This window comes from Thermobia domestica, chromosome 10 (assembly GCF_964235325.1).
Source record: "Thermobia domestica chromosome 10, izTheDome1.hap1.1, whole genome shotgun sequence".
NCBI lineage: Eukaryota > Metazoa > Arthropoda > Insecta > Zygentoma > Lepismatidae > Thermobia > Thermobia domestica.
This window is the reverse complement of record NC_137463.1, coordinates 247001934-247019728: the sequence shown is the minus strand read 5'-3', so window position 1 is coordinate 247019728 and position 17795 is coordinate 247001934. Positions and strand designations below refer to the sequence as shown.

Here is a 17795-nt window from a genome sequence, read left to right as displayed (position 1 = left end):
ATTGAATTTCTTGAGGAGGGCAACACTCTCTGATAGGAAGAAGACACATAACATGGTGCTGTGTCAACATATACCGAAACAACTCCGTTTTTAATATCAGTGTTTAGTGTGAAGAATTTTACATTTTGAATCATTTATCTTGAAGTAATTTTATTTTATATATGCTTTTATAACATGACATTCAGCACAGGAATATTAGTGTACTAACAAATAGTTACTGATGAGAAAACTTAGTTCATTTTCGGTTGCACCATTTTGTGATGCAGTAAAACTGCAACTTGTGAAAACATTAATTAATAACGATTCTAATGATGTGGTCGATAAAGCCATAGAGCGGCGACCGTAGTTATTATCAACCCATAAATTTTTGAGAGTAGAACAGAACAGATCTGAAATACATATTTTTCACATTCATATATATTTGTGTTATATTGAATGTTTTTGTGTTGTTAAGTACATGTTAAAGAGTGAATAATTGGTTACATTTTAATATACTAATGAAAAACGTTAAACTTTATGTCAGAGTCCGTTTTGTTCAATTTTCAATGGAGTGGATTAATACTAACAACGGTCGCAGTAATATGGACTTACCGACCACATCACTATTTTTCACGCAGTTGGAAAACTTTAAGGAAGGATAAGAATGAACATAAATAATAAGGCAAATTACAAAAAAAAAAAAAAAAAAAAAAAAAAACACTTGAAAACAAAATGAATTCAAGTCTTCAACTACTCTCTGAATGCTTAGGGAAACAAACACGCATCAGAAAATGAGTTATCTCTACCTTATCGCTAATGAAAGAACCCGTAACAGATACAATCCTTTTTATTTGTTCTTCAAATAAATTAGTAAAAGTTACTGGTTTATGTTTAGACTTACCGTTTGTGGCGCATAGTACGTTGAGTCCCTTCTTAAGTTCCAGAACTTTATTGGTAAGGAGAAATGGTAACTCAGCCAAATCCTCAGAACTTTGACGTGGCAGATGTTCCACTTGCTTAGTAGCTTCCGATGTTGTAACAGGTTCCTGAAAAAACATGCAATTTTAAGGAATCGAAGATTTGTCATATTTTATATATCAAAAGGATAATTCAAAATTATTTATGCCATTATAAACGACTGATTATTTTGTATTTATGAAGATATAAAAATTAACTCACAAACTAGTGTAGTTTTGCTGCCGCCAATACATGCATTTTTAGGATTTTTTGATACTATTTCAATTTCCATTAGGTTTTTCCTATTCTATGTTATTTGATATTTTCTTAATATTTTAGGAGAATAACCTTATATGTTGTTTAAAAATGTCTATAACGTGATTGAATACAGAAAGTTAAGTGCATCTTATGAGTACTTCCCAGCAAATACAGTAATTTATGCTAGTTTTGAGTCGGAGGCTTCGTGAAACAGAATTCACACGTCTCTTTGCATTGAGAGCTACATAAACCAGAGGTAACTTTATACTGTTATGCTACAACGTACAAATTAATAATAACATGAAAATAGTTTCAATCAAGTTGAGTGCAAAAAATTTATCAAACGAATTTTTTTTTTTTTTTTTAGAAAAATTTGAAAGAAAATGTTCAAACTAAGAAATTTAATCTAAATCTCTAATTAATTTTCTGAGTTCAGAAAAATAAAACAACATTTTCAAACTAAAGAAATTCAAACGAAAATTTCAAATATGCTTTTTGAAACTAAAATTTTGAAACAAAATTTTCAGTGAGCGCAAAAAATTTCAGTTTCTTCAAAAATGTAAAAAATATCCAACTAAAAATTTTCAAACAAAAATAATCGAATATTTTTCTCTGCAACTGCAAAATCTTTCAATATAAGAGTTCAAATATATTCTTTAGCAAAACATTGGCAAGCAAAAATATTGTGATAAGAAAAAACGTTTCACAGTTAACCGTCAAACTTGTTAAGGTTTTCAAGCATTCGGTTAACAAAATAAAAGTTTTTCAACTATTTAACTTCACCAATGATCTTAGACTATGAGTCGTGACTACAAATCCTAAGGTTTAAAGTCTGAACAGGAATCAACCAATCAGATTTCAAGAAAGACATCTTTCCACCGAAGATCCTTTAGACTATGAGTTATGTCCACAAACCTTAAAATTCGAAATGTGAAATTCTTGTTATTATATATCAATTGGTTTTCATGTTTACTTATCAGATTTCAAGTCCGAAATGTATAGTTTACTTTGAAGACAAGTAATATATAAACGTAATGTCAGAATACATAATTCAAATTACAAAAAATGTATAATCACTTTATACTTATGAGTCCTAGACAACATTCGCCAATTTTTTATTTTTTTGACAATTCCAGAATTCAAGCATTGGCTAAATGTATTCCTCCCAAAATTTAAGAAGAATATCTCGAGCTACTTGTGTCCAGTGAAACAAAATTAGATCATGTATTCGTCCATATGATAAAATGTTATAATAGAACCACATCTTAGAGGATAAATTAGGTTTCAAACTTACCAAATTTGATTTTTTTTGGCAATTTTTTACCCATAGAAGGAAACAGTAAGAACTGCCCAAATTTACAAAAGCAAATACTGTAGTCCTAGAGACCATTTACCCACTTTTGATTTCGAGATTTTTAAAATTTAAGGAGGGGTCAATGTACACTTCCCAAAATTTTAAAAGAGTGTATCACGGTACCTATGTCCTGTCCAAGAAAGAAAAAAAAAATACAATGTTCATCGATATGATCATATGTTGCAATCAAGCCTTATTTTAGTGGAACTTGTGACACTACGTTAAAAATTCCTCCTTATGCTTACTCAAATTTCCCGCCAAAATATTAAGTGTTGCTTACGTATATTTTGGCAACTTTCTTTATCATAGAACAATACGAGGTGAACCCACCAAATTTACAAATATGTGTATTTGCGTCTCAGAGTACCTTTACCAATTTTTACTTTTGACGATTCTCAAATTTAAGGAGTGGTCCAGTGTTGTACTCCCAAAATTTAAGAGTAGCACATCAAAATATTCGTGTTCCGTGAAAGAGAATTGACCCCTACACTCATAAAGAATGTACATAGGGTAAAAATCAACCACGTGGCCAGAATGTGGCAAATAAATATTTTTGGTTATTTTTTTACCCACAGAATGGAACAAGCAGGACCAACTAAATTTAGAAAAATATATACACGAGTCCTAGAGAATATTTACCAAATTTTATTTTTTAACAATTTCGAAATTTAAGGGTCTTATATACCCCTTCCAAAATTTAAGAGAGAATCCATGGTATCTGTGTCTTACGAAAAAATAGTGGATCCCTGTACTCAATGATATAATCATATAATGTGACAAAACGTCATCAAAGAGACTAAAGTAGATCAAAAACTTCAAAATTTTGTAGTTTTGAAAATTGTTTTTCGAGAGATGGACCACCAAACTTACAGAGATACATATTCCGGTCCTATACTACCATACCTAGTATTTAAATTTGGCCCTAGTATTTATAAAATTTAAGGGTGGATCTATGTACCTCTATCAAAATTTGGGAGATAGGCCGAAGTGCCTCTGTCAAAAGAAAAATAACATTGACTGCTAAGACATCATACCAGGTGATATGCCTCAGCCAATCAGAGCATATTTTGTCAAAATCGTATCTAAAGGGTCCGCTACTACTTTTTCTATCACTTTCTACTATCCCTTTGTATAAGGATACCCCACTATAAATACAGAATGTGCGTTGAAAAAAAACAAACTGAAAACAGACATCTAAGCAAAATGCAATTTATAAGTCATTTTGATAGTTAAAATATATATTAACTGTTTTAAGAACACATTTTATTAATATACCATTTTGCTTAAGAGGTGCTTCTTGAACATCATAACGCCATTTCTAAGACCAATTGATATTTAACAATGATTTTAATTAGTGTGTTTTATCACCCTATTTGAGACTGCTCACCAACTGTTTGTTTTGTAGCACTCTATGGTAAGCAAATTCACAGTTGGTAGTAGTGTGCAAACGCAGGGTAAATTTGTGTCCTGTACCATTTTCATATAGGACAGGAAAATTGAATGTAAAATATAGAACAATGCTGTATATACAGGACTTCCGGCGACCCTACCCTTGGCATCCTCTACTGGCAGTCATTTTGGGGGCCAGCGTCGGTTTGTGACGAGCTTCATCAGATTGGTATTGAACGACATGCTTTTCAACATCGTAAAAATAAGTTTTTTCTCGAAAAATGCGCATCAGATTTTATCCTCAAACATATTCACTGCTATTTATGAAAATTGCAACACTCAGAAAGACCTCTGCTAGAACAATGCAATTTATTTCAGAGATTAGGTACATGACAACACACAAATGATTAGAATTACAAAACTTTATATAATCTGTCTTGCATAATCAGTATTGTGTGAATCCACCACGTGATGAGATCAGTGCCTCTATACAACCTGCTATGGAATCAAGAAGGTGCTGAATATCTTCCTGAGGGATATTCTGCCCTACAGTTTGTACGCGAGTGCAAAAGGCTTCCACATTTGCCGATGGGGGACCGTGACGAAGAAATTTGCGCCCAATAGTATGGCAGTTATGCTCGATGGGCGACATGTAAGGCGACCGGCAAAGCCCGAGAAGTAGTGATAATTGGCCTTTTGCGAAGAAAACTTGTACATTCCTCACTACATATGGCTTGGCATTGTGCGACTGACATACGGCGTCTGGCTCTAAAACCTCATCTCGAGCTCTAAAACCTCACCAATATACTGTTTGCTGTTCAGATTGTCTGGATACGGACGAGTTGCGATCACATGTTGTAAACAATATTGCCGCACACCATCATACTGGGCGTTTGTGTGTTACGACGGTTAACAATGCAAGCTGGCAGATTGTGCTCACCACGGTAGCGTCGTACGCGTATGCCGACATCACTGTAGGACAGGTTGAAACGGGACTCGTCCGAAAACACCACATTTCTCAGGTGACTCGTCAATGATGGTGTTTGCGTTCCCATATCAGCCTGTCCTGTTCGCGTTCCCATATCAGCGTTTGTGGTTTCTGCTCAACGGAAGCCTTCCCAACGGTATGCGAGTCACAAGCTTAGTCTTCAGAAAATGACGTTGAACAGTCAACGAAGACATGGCGTAACCCATGACAAGTGCTCCAGCGTTGAACCTAATACTATGGATACCGCTATCCGGTCCGTTATGGGCATCCAGACAAAGTGTCTGTCGTCCTGTGTTGTGATCACAATGCGTGGTCCAGTCCCTGCTTGTCGCTGTGTACGACCCTCATCTGTCCACTGCTTCCACATACGCATCACTGTCGTCGTAGCATGTCGTGTACGAGTGACAATTTCGCTATCGGTGTACGACAAACCCGCTTCCTTTCCTTTATTGAACCGAATTCCTTTAAGGGCGTGAGGGAGTTTATATCTGCTGACCGGCCACTCAATCCCGTTCGAACTCACTTAACTGTGTATATTGCGCTCTTTGACGTCGACGAGGCATAATGGCACTTGCTTACGTGTTTCAACTTTGATTGACCACTATCCACTGTCTTTCTGCCACATGCAGTGATCTTGTGTGGTAGCACTCCGATCACACACTAGAGGACGCTGCCGGCCATACGTGGACACCATCTGTTTGAAATTTTAATCACTTCCTCCACAACATCCTTACACATATCGAAAACGACGTGTACGTTAACCACATAGCCAAAGAAGCTCTAGTGTCACCTGAACGACATTTCTAACAAATACTTAAAGCCTCAAAACCATTGTCTAAATATCCATTTCGCATCGACACAAGTTTGGTTTCCTTTTGTACTACTTACGGCTAAAGATCCCATCGATATAGACATCCCATCAGCTGATGACCAATGTCGAGCATGACCAGACCGAAATGCAGCATGCCTGCCTCCGCCACCACTTCCACCACCACGAAAATCCCTCTGGGTACGTTTTCTGTCCTGGAGTTCGAACCGAAGACTATGAATCTCTCTGTTTCTCTCCGCCAATGCGATTTCTAGCTTCTCGGCCTGAAGAAATTATACTCCAAGTGTAAAAATATAACCAATAAATGTAGCATATACAGGTAACAAGTATAAGAAATATTGTAACAATAAAGTAGGTAGTGTGACAAATGTGAATGGTATAGTGATAAGAAGCAGGTTTAGCATGAAAAAGTATGAAGAGTATTGTGACAATAGAGAATGGTACGTATAATTGTAAACGTGATATGAATGTATGACAAAAATATAAATAGAAGTAATAAATAATTTCATTAATCTACAAACTATTTTCTTTGTTTTGGTTTTCATTTTTGCCATGCACATGTAAAGGCTTGTAGTCAAATTACTAACATACGCAAGGGGCTTCTGAGTTTAATCTCCTTGATCAAGGCATTATGGAAAATAAACATTTACTATAATATATGTAATTTAGATGTACAAAAATCTCATGTCCTAAAAGAATCTGAGATTGAGTGCTAGCATGCGTACGCCACTGAATCTAACCTTATTTGAAATCATTAGGAACACAATAATGCTAAAAATATTTACTAGAGGTTAGTTTGGGCACTCGTGACTTCTTGACGAAGCATGTATATTGTGTTACTATTTACGTTTCTCTCGAAACTTCATCACAAAATACCGTAAAAGTAAGACGATATGTGAAAAAAGTATCGTTACAGTGTTAATTAATTATCTAGCAGATGCAAGAAAGAATATAGAACAATAAGAATCAGAAACAAATTACAATAACATGACAATTGTGAAAAGTGTTGTGAGAATCAATAAGATTAACATGACAAAAGTAAAGAGTATTTTAACAATAAACAACAATGAAAATGTGAAAAGTATTGTAACAATCAGTAAGGTTAACATGACAAATGTGAAAATTATTATGACAATCAGTAAGGTTAATGAAAAATTTGAAAAGTATTGTGACAATTAGCAAGGTTGATATGACAAATGTGAGAAGTATTGTGACAATCAACAAAATTAATAAAACAAATGTAGAAAGTGTTATGAAATCAGCAAGGCTAAGATGACAAATGCGAAAATTATTGTGACAATCAGCAAAGTTAATGAAAAATTCGAAAAGTATTGTGACAATTAGCAAGGCTGATATGACAAATGTGAGAAGTACTGTGACAATCAACAAGACTAACATGACTAAAGTGAAGAGTATTGTAATGATTAACAATAGTGGCATGAAAATATGAGAAGTATTGTGACAATCGGTAAGGTTAGTATGACAAATTTGAAAATTATTGTGACAATCAGGAAAGTTAATATGATAAATGAGAAAAGTGTTATGAAATCAGCAAAGTTAATATGACAAACTGAAAAGTGTTTTGAAATCAGCAAAATTAATATGACGAATGTGAACAGTATTATAAAGTCAGCAAGATTAATATGACAAATATTAAAAGGATTGGGACAATCAATAATAATAACATAGCAAATGTAAAAAACATTAAAACAATTTCTAAGGTTTATTAGGAAAAATGGGAGAAGTATTTTGAAAGTCATCAAGGATAGAATAAAACTGAAATGAAATTAACTTATGATAATCAACAAGAGTAGCATGACAGATGGGAAAAGTATTATAACGATAAACAAATGTGGCGTGAAAAACGTGACAATTCGCAATGCTATCACGAAATATACCAAAACTATTGTGACAACGAACAAGGTTAATATAGCATTATGAAATCAACAATCATATCAAAACAAGCGTAAATGGTATCGTAATAATATGCACGGTTTAATATGACAAATGTAAGAAACATATGACAATCAATGGAATGACAACAGTGCAAAATATTGAGACATTGAACAAGGGTGATGACAGATGTAAAAAGTATTATGGCAACAAATACAAGATTAGCATTACAAACGTAAAGAGTATTGTAACAGTAAACAAAGGAATTAGCATTACAAATATGAAGATTATGATTAGAGCAAGGAATTATAATTGAAGAGCTCAATTCCAAAAGAGCCTAAGTCCAAAAAAAGTCAGTTTTTCAGAAGACGATTTTTTGTGTGTGTTTCCATCTGTGAAAGAAAAGCAATCTACATTTAAAAAAAAAATGTGATTGCTTACTTTTCGTAAGATAACGGTGAAATTATTATCTATAGCAAGAGTTATATAAGCATTTTTAGGCATGAGTCAGAAAATAACTTCAGAGAATACTGTTGACTTAGGACATTTTGGAAAACAACACTGTTTTCTTTTGCCTACAATTAATTTGATTTATGGAGTTTTGGCGTGAAATCCAATTTAATGTACGGAGATGCCGAAATGGAACTTAATAGAACCAAAATCTCAAAATTGACAAAAATTGACTTAGGCTCTTTTGGAATCCACCCCTTCAATTTCTGTAAAGCAAGCAACAAATATAAAACTAAAATTGTCTAATGTTTCCATCTTTGGTTTCAAAAGGTTTGCAAAACTTACAGAGAGTACGTCGCTATTTTTTTTATTTACATGATTCCCCAAATGTCTAACCTTGGGACAATATAAGGAAGGGCTTTTACTGTAATAGAAAAATACTCAAATGATTCAAACCAGTTTCAGAAGCTCTGTAGAAAGATTTTGCACGTGAGAAACAGCATCATCCCTAGAAGCTGTATTAAGCTGCACATCGGAGTTAGATCCCGGATCTTCAGCGCCAACCGCCAGGATATTGGCTTCCTGTAGCTGCTTCATTTTTCCAACTAGATTTTTCGCTAGAGCAGCTTGTTGTTGGGACTGTTGCTGAAAGGAGTCCTGGAAATACAGAAAATTATATGAAAAATGTCAACTACTAGACAGATAATATACCGTATATTATACTTATGAACTTTTCTAGACCTACTGGATATACGAGGTGTGTTCAAAAAGTAGCGATCCTTATTTTTTCCTGCGTAATCCAATGAAGCGCGGGACGTTTTCTTCAGTGTAAATATCAAGAGGACACTCATGCACAGTCGTGAATTGTTTTCCTTCCTGCAGAAAGCGTCAGTCATGGGAGTCGCCCAACAAGTAAAGATGTGTAGTGAGCAGTCATCGGATTTCTTTTTTTTCTTTATTATATAAAATGACAGAAAAACTCGAGAAGCGATATTGCATCTAATTTTGCCAAAAGCTTGGCGATACCCAAGCGGAATCCATTCAATCGGATCCGTACATTCAGTCTTGAACGAAAATTTGGGCATGACAAGATTGTCTGCGAAATTTGATTCAGGTTTTCAACGCCAAACACAACATTTCTGTGTGTACTCAGGCTCTCTACTCACCCGACATGGCTCCGTGTGACTTTTGGTTACTTCCCAAGCTGAAAGTACCAATAAAAGGGACCTGATTTAAGTCAAGAGAAGAAGTCATGCAGAATGCGACGGCATGGTTGCTCAGCATTCCAAAAACTGCGTTCCAGAAGTGTTTCCAACAACGGGGGGAGCGCTGGAAGAAGTGTATTCATTACCAAAGAGACTACTTTGAAAGCGGATTAGTGTTTTGAATTTCCAAATCAGTAAATGCCAACCAAAGGTTCGATACATTTTGAACACACCTCGTATATTTCCCTGAAATGGTTTGTTTGTTTGTTTACTATATTTTATTTTGGAATAAATTCTGCTTAACGTTGGTACCCCTTCCCTTCCCTGAATAATTTAAATTATATATATATAGATACTAGTGATTTAAGAGAAGCAATCAATTCATATTCATATACCTAGTAGAAGGATGTTCCTAAAACCTATAATAAGAAGCTCCTTTATATGGTATCCACCACTTCATATAAATACCATTTTCTTCACAGATTTTTGCTCTGAATCTCAATATTAGCATAAATTATACTCCTCTAACTAATTAAAGAAAAAGGAAAAGCGATATATGTTGTATTTGTTGATATAGAAGAGGCTTCTGATCGGATGAACTGCGAATTGTTAGTAATAGGAGTTCTAAAGAAAATTGGGTTGGAATGGAAAGATCAAAGACTCATAAGAAACTTATATATAAACCAACAAATAAGTGTTAAAATAGGGAGAGAAATGTCAGAGAAGACAGTTTGACATGAAGAATTTTTCTCTCCGACGTTATGTAATATCTTTCTAGAGGAGATAATGAAGAAGAACCTACATAATGAAAACTATAATTTCGGTAGGGGGTAAACTGTTTCAATGTGCGTGTAGTTTGCACACAATGTGGCGCTTGTTACAGAATCTAACAAGAAAATTAATAGGGTGTTTGAAAACTTCAGAGAGGGCCAAGGGCGCCCATGTTGTGGTTTCCAAGGGGGGATAAATATAAGCGAGGTTTCAAATATATTTTCAAATTTTGCTATAACTAATATAAAAATTCTATTGGGCTTTCGACATTCCCAAGTACGATTTTCTCTTAGGGGGTCGAGCGCCCCCCTTGCCTCCCCTGATGGGCGCCCTTGGAGAGGGCTGTAAAGAATATGTAATATCGTAAAATAGATTACGTTATAAGACAAAAGGCATGATGATTAGAACAAAGCCGTCGATGTCAAATATAGAAATAGGAGGTAAAATAGAACAAGTGACTAATTTTTGATACCTGGGTAGTAGTATTAATGATGGTATGAAGTGCGAACATGAAATAAAAGAAAGGATAAGAACAAGGGCGCCGATCTCTGTAAATTTTGGGGGGGGCATTCAGATGCAGAAGGTATATATATGAAGATTTTAAGACAAGTTGCACTCAAATTATGTCTAATATTGTATACTCATAAATACAATGAGAGCCCCACATGAGCTTTAAGGGGGGCGATCCCCCACGGCCCCCCAGGATCGGCGCCCTTGGATAGGAATGACGAAAAAAGTATTTAGGGGGGGAAATATTTTATGAGCCCTTGAATAAAGAGTTGAGAAAAAGACTCATAAAATGCTTCATTTGGGGTATTGTACTGGATGGGGCAAAACCAAAGACATAACGTAAAAGTAATGAAAAATGACTGGAAGCTCTCAAATGTAACTGTGGAGAAGAATGGACAAATTTAGCTGTGTCGAACAGAGAATGAATCAGGAAGTGTTAGAAATAATAGGGAAGAAAACCAATTTTAGATGTAATTAGAAAGAGGAAAAGAAACTGGTTGGAACATTGGATGAGAGGATATCGTATCATGAAGGATGTGTTAGAGAAAATGGTGGATGAACAATAATGCGCTACAGCTAATGAATGGTATTAAAACAGAAAATCGAACGTGAAGAGAAAAAGATTAACGAACGTGAAGACTGTGGTGCATGAAACTTTATCAACTGCGGCAAATGGGTGTCTTTTTGTTCTGCCTAATGACCTTCCAGCATTTTGTCCCTCATTTTTTTTATCTTATCTTTAGACAGTTCCATAGAAGGTTGAAAATACAAAACAAAATAAAAATCCGAAATTCGATTATTGCAACCAAGTTTATCTTACCGTCACTAGAAAATGTCTTCTTTGAAAGCATATTTGTTTTAAACATTACCTACTTTCAATTTATTACGTGAAAACGTTTTTAAAAAAAAAATGCTTTAAAATGTTTAAAATGTGTTTAAATTGTCTCAAAATAATAAAAACAAATAAATAGCAAATACACTATGAAGAAAATTCGTAAATAATACAAATAATAATTACGCTAAATTGTAGTGTTTTTAATCAAACATTTATTTATGAAACATTAGTAAAATCATTAGAAACGTCATCAATTTTTACCTTTCAATAAAGTGTCCTTATATTCGAGTAACAAAATCAGACTTCTTCCCCCCGATTTTTAAAGAAAATTCAGAGTTGCATCCACATTCCTGAGTTAAAACATCGTGGTCTGTCAGAAATGTGGATGCAACAGGACGGCGCTACCTGTCACACAGCACGACAACCTCTCCTGCAACTCTCCGCAAACAGTTTTCAGAACGCCTTATTTAACGATGGAAAAAAATGCCTTAACTTTGCAATCTAGTCTTTACAGATTGAATGCTGTGGCCTCTAGGCTCTGCACATATGAACAGATGAACGTACAACTGACGGAAAAATATCCGAAAATACCGTTTCCGACTTGAACAAGGCATGAAAGACATATATTCGTTGAAACCTCGAATTCGATATATTCTCCCACCCCACAATTGCTACACTACTACTACTATTACTGTCGATCAATCAAAAGTAAAAATAAATAAATAAATAAAACAGAAACTAATAGACGTTATCACTCATTCGTTATGTAAAAATAACTATTCTAAAGAGTAATGTGTGTATGCATACGGAAGAAAGATGCAAACTTGCCCTAGTATTGACAATGAAAGAAATTGCGATACTAGCTCTGAACTACAAAGCTCCTTGTGAGTAAATTTTGAACGTACCAGGAGATTGCGTTTATCTAATCCTTGATGATGTGGGATCCAAGCAAAATTGCGTACCTTTTGGAGGCGTACTTTGTTTCTCAAGACTCGATCATCGCACCACCAAGAAAATTCAGAGAACACTACAATAAATACGATGTACATTCCCGGGAAGTGATACTTCGTGAACTGAGAAACTTTCGAGAAACAGGTAATGCCAATACCAACAAAAGAAAAAAAAGTTCCCTAGACACCCTCGACAGTCTCATTCCTATGACACAATTCAACGTTTGCAAACACCATAAAACAAAATCTGAACAAGTATATCCATAGGTTGTCCCAGGAAATGAATGTTCCCCGTAGCAACGTCCACAGGATTATGAGACATGACCTGCACCGTATAAGATACAAGCAGCACAGCAATTACTCCGTCCAGATAGACTTTAAAAAAAAAAAAAAAAAAAAAAGAGTTGTGTGATGCACTCTTGTATAAGTGCAACAAAATGGACCATTTTTTTTAGCACCTAACTGATAAGTGAGGCCCATATTCACTTATCAGTTACGTTAATGAGCAAAAGTGTAGGTTTGGGGGTCGAGAAAACCTTAACAATGTGCATGGAAAACCTTAGCATACTGTCAAAGTTAGCATCTGGTGAGTCGTGATTCATTCGTTTGTCATCGATCCGTGTTTTTTCGAGCATAAACATGATTCTGCCCCTACCGTTAATACTGAACGCTATAACCACATACTAAATACATTTCTCATTCCTGAATCAAACCATCGTGGTCTGTCAGAAATTTGGGCACAACAGGACGGCGCTACCTGTCACAAGTATGACAACCTGACCTGCAACTCTCCGCAAACAGTTTGAGAGCGCCTTATTTCACGATTGGGTTAAATTAATTGGCTAGCAAGATCACCAGATCTATCACGGCTAGACAACTTTCCTTTGAGGTCATCTGAAGGAGAAAGTATACGCTAAACCACTAACAATTGATACACTAAAGGAAGAAATCAGAAGGAAAATTTCAGCTATTCTAGTTGATGAGTTCCACCGCACTATTCTGCACTTGAAGACAGAGCTCACGAATGTTCTCCTTTTAATGGTGGCCATCTAAAGGACATGATTTTTAAAACTTAAAGTACTGTGCAAAATTCCTGTATGTCACGTATATATTCGCCACAAAATGAAATGAAATGAAATCTTTAAGTTTTACGTCCCACGGTTATGCCGGTTAGGCAAAAGGAGACGGTGATGATGAGAAATGAATGAAATGATGGAATGAAGAAAGTGGGAGGAAACGGGAAAACCCCGAAAAACCCACGCACACGATGTTTGTCCACCAGAAAGCTCACTTGGCGCGAGCTGGAATTGAACCAAGACCCCAAGCACGAGAGGTGAACGTTCTATACTTCTGTATTCACTACAGTTTGCATTAAAACTGTTATTTTGTTATTGCAACTCTACACACACACACACACACACACACATATATATATATATATATATATATATATATATATATATATATATATATATATATATATATGTGTGTGTGTGTGTGTGTGTGTGTGTATGAATATAACGAACGTTATGATGAAGAACAGTGTACATTTTTCGGTTGACATAATATGCTGCAGACATGGGGATGGATACCTTCGATCTCTAAATAGAGAATGTTTCCCAGGAAATGAAGTGTGATATAAACCATTTATCTTCCGTAATCATTCGGTCTAATTGACACCTTTCGTCGTTTAGACACAGACGAACAAGATTTATGTGATTTGTATAAAGAAATGGCAAGATACGTGGTCTGGATAATATCAAAAATAGGTTGGCAAAATCGCTTCCTCTGTATTTCCGTTTGTCTGGAGGAATTTAAGGGTTTAAAAAAGATTGTATCTGGAAACGTGTTTACCTCAGCTAGTTGTAAACAGATGCTACACGCTGCAAAATAATGGAAGGGAACTCACATGACTTCAGATATAAATATTTTTGTGACAATTAAAAAAAAATAAACGAGAAAAAAAAGGAACGGAAATTTACATCTAGAAAGGATGCGAGGAAACAACAGAACTAAATGACTGGTTAGACTCAGACATTTGAACTTTTAACCCTTTTGAGATTTCGAGACTGTTAAGGTAAATTTGAGAATTTCAGTCAAGCAGCCACTACATCATCACTATTATTTTATCCTAGAATCATGGTTCGTACCTCATTCTCTTCAGAATAAAGCAACCTTCCAACTGATATCATTTGCATGTCCGTATTTTCTAAAAAAAAAAAATAAAAAAAATAATCCCCCTTTTCAAAAGCTTAGGTCCCTCTATATAGATCATCTGTAAACGTACAGATCTCAAAATCACTTGAAAAATACTAAATGGTGTACGAAATACGTGTGCAAAATATCAATCTAGTATCTTGACAACTAAGGAAGGAAAAAATATTTACTAATGTGCGATGAATATCCCAAATATAACCCAAAGACGTAATGTAAAAATTTCCTAACACATCACTATTTACCCTAGGATTTTGGTTCATACCTCATTCTCTTCAGAATGCAGCAACCTTCCAAACAGTATCATTTTCATGTCCGTAATATATACGTAAAAAGGGGAATTCCTTTGTATAAGTATACGTTTATGTGAAGAGTGAATTTTAAACTGATGACCAGTGCCTTTTAATTCAAAGTAAACAATGATAAAGGAAGAGAAGAAAGAGAAAAGAAGCCATAACATGTGTACCCTCTCTGATGATCATGTCAAGGACGTATATATATGTATTCTTGGATCCCATAAAACCTTTTAGACAACATTTGTAAGAGAACAAATAAGACTTTTGGTTGTACTTTTAAAGATCAAGCAGATGACGTCATGACCCCCACCAAGTTGAAGAGCTCCTTCTGAAAACACATGTGGCCTGTTTGGAAATGTACTTTTTAGACTTCCAAATCATGCTACGCTTAGAAAGTATGGAAAGATATGGAAAGATATGTAGAACGGCTATGTCCGTCTGTCCGACAGGTCCACTATGTCTGACAGGTACCAGAACAGAAACTGTAACAGATATCAAGGAACTTTTCTTTTATAAGGATTCTGCGTTCCGACAATAGCTTCCATCTCTACTCTGAACTCTCTATTTAAACAGGAAATGGTAGAAATAAATCATTTCCGTTTTCAATATTGATCACCACAGAACAGAAACGGTAATAGACAGTGAAAAGCGTTCTTGTTTTATTTGATTCGTAGGTTTTAAATTCACCCTTATCACTACATAAAACCGAAAGAGGTAGACATGTACTAGGATTACCAAATGCAACATTGGTCTCAATAGAGCAAAAGGGGTCACGATGAATCAATTGTAGAGCGCTTAACTTTAGTGCGTGGGTTCCTGGTTCGATCTCCGGACACGTAAGTTTGTGATAGACAATATCGTGCCCGTGGGTTTCCTCGAGATACTTCAATTTCCTCCCACATCCCATTCCACCAATTCTTCCATCATCATTCTCACTTGCCTTATTTATCTGTCTCCCTTAGGCTAAAGGGCATAATTGTGGGACGTTAAACTGAATTATTTCAGTTTCCATACAGTGAAAACGGAAAGAAAAAGCGAGGAACGCTTTTCTGACATGGATCCAGCATCCCAGAAAAATAATTTATCTCCTCTTATATCTTTGTTTAAACCGAAAGAAATAGAAATATGAGATTTCAGGTCCCAACGGTTATCGAAATAAAGCAAAGACGATAATAGAAATTCAAAAACGCTTTTTTTCTCTTTTTTTTCGCATTTAGGGCCTCATTGCGTATGTGTTTGGAAAATTTGCGGATCGCAACACAACGTAAAGAATGCAACAAATAAAGCAATCTATAACTGTTATGGCGATTTATAACTTTTAGTTATCGCAAACTAAAACCAAAGTTTGCATTGCGTTGACTCAAACCTAAACGCAATAAAGCCCGTAGGTTCAATGTCCCAAGAATAGGTTATATCTTCACCCTTATATTTCTAGCAAAACCAGAAACTATAAAAATCTGCTACAGCTTCTAGTTTTTCAATTCTAATTCGCTTAGAACAGAAACTGTAATAGTCATCATCATCATCATCATAGGTATTCTGCCTTTATTGGCAGGTCACTTTCCGCAGCTGAGAAGCTTCCATACTCGACGGTCCTCCGCTAACTTCTTCGTCTTCGCGTATGATCTTTCTGTTTTTATATTATCCATTAATTGTAGTCTCCTTCGCCCCCTCCCTCTCTTTCCCGCCACCATACCTTCTAGGACGTCCCTCATGATACAATCTCTTCTTAGGCAATGTCCCAACCAGTTTCTCTTCCTTTTCCTAATAATAGTAACGTAAATTTATTTTTGTATGCGGATTTATATGAGAAGATGATGATAATATTAAGTAAATGGTGGAAATAAGAAGATGGAAGGAAATGGGAGAAGCCAGAGAAAATCCACGAACATGATGTTTACCCATTACAATATCTATCGAACCAGGGACTCCACAAGGTCTTGCTTCAATGAAAGAAGTAACGGATTGCCGTTAAGAAAATCATTTTGGATGTGATTTGAATTTCAGTTTAGCGTCTCTTTCAGCAGCGAGGCTATAAGAGATGTGGATCTACATCTTAACGTGCAATTCGAACCACATGAATTCCTGCCAGGTATCGAACCCTGGTGTTCTACGCCAAAGATGTAACTAAAAAAGGAGAAGAGAAACTGGTTGGGACAAAATTTGCCTGTACAGGAACCGTATCCGAGGAATGTAACAGAAGATACGGTGGCAGGAAAGAGAAGGAGGGAAATAAAAGATGCCACAGTTGATGGACAACATTAAAACAGAATATTGCTATGTGAAAACGAAGACCTTCCCTGCTCATCTAGTGGTTAGCGCACACGCACCTTTGATGCAGGTCTCGGGTTCGATTCCCAGTAGGAAACCTTAGAAATTTGAACACATTACGCTGTTTCAAATTTCACCATAAACTGCAGTTCCACGTTCAAGCTAATCTTCAAGAAATAAATGAACAAACAAAGAAACAAAGAGGTTAACTGAAGACCATGTGCATGGAAAGTTCTTAGTTTTCAGGCAATGACTTGCCTGTAATGGAAAAATAAAGGGTTGTCCACGAAGAAGATGAGACGGAGATATTCCAATACAGACAGAAACATTTTCCTAAAAGAGACATCATTTTTACTTCACATTTTGGAGACAATATAGCCTCAGTTCTTATGCGATCCTAGACAGAATACCTATAATGATTATGTATGTATCTTAATTTAGCAGTAAACATTCCGAGAATTAGATTTATCCAAATGCTTTAGAAAAAAAATTCGGAAGAAACTAATTTAATATAGTGATAAAACCATCAAGTGTTTGTTGAAACGCACTCAACGTGAAATTAAAATGATATGTTTAATTTCATAACAAGAGCTCTATGAAAATAGGAAAAGAAAGCGACAAGATAATATTGTGAACAAGGAACGTC

General features: G+C 35.4%; 1 protein-coding gene across 1 annotated transcript in view; it reads right to left on the bottom strand.

Annotated features, from left to right (window-relative positions):
• Nucleotides 1-17795, bottom strand: part of LOC145663147 (uncharacterized) — a 217869-nt gene that overhangs the window by 12894 nt on the left and 187180 nt on the right. Inside the window, exons 11-13 of the mRNA XM_081729469.1 lie at nucleotides 8554-8754; nucleotides 5814-6017; nucleotides 881-1025 (exon numbers count right to left, since the gene is read on the bottom strand). Coding sequence (XP_081585595.1) covers nucleotides 881-1025; nucleotides 5814-6017; nucleotides 8554-8754 — 550 coding nt within the window. The remainder of the gene's footprint in view (nucleotides 1-880; nucleotides 1026-5813; nucleotides 6018-8553; nucleotides 8755-17795) is intronic.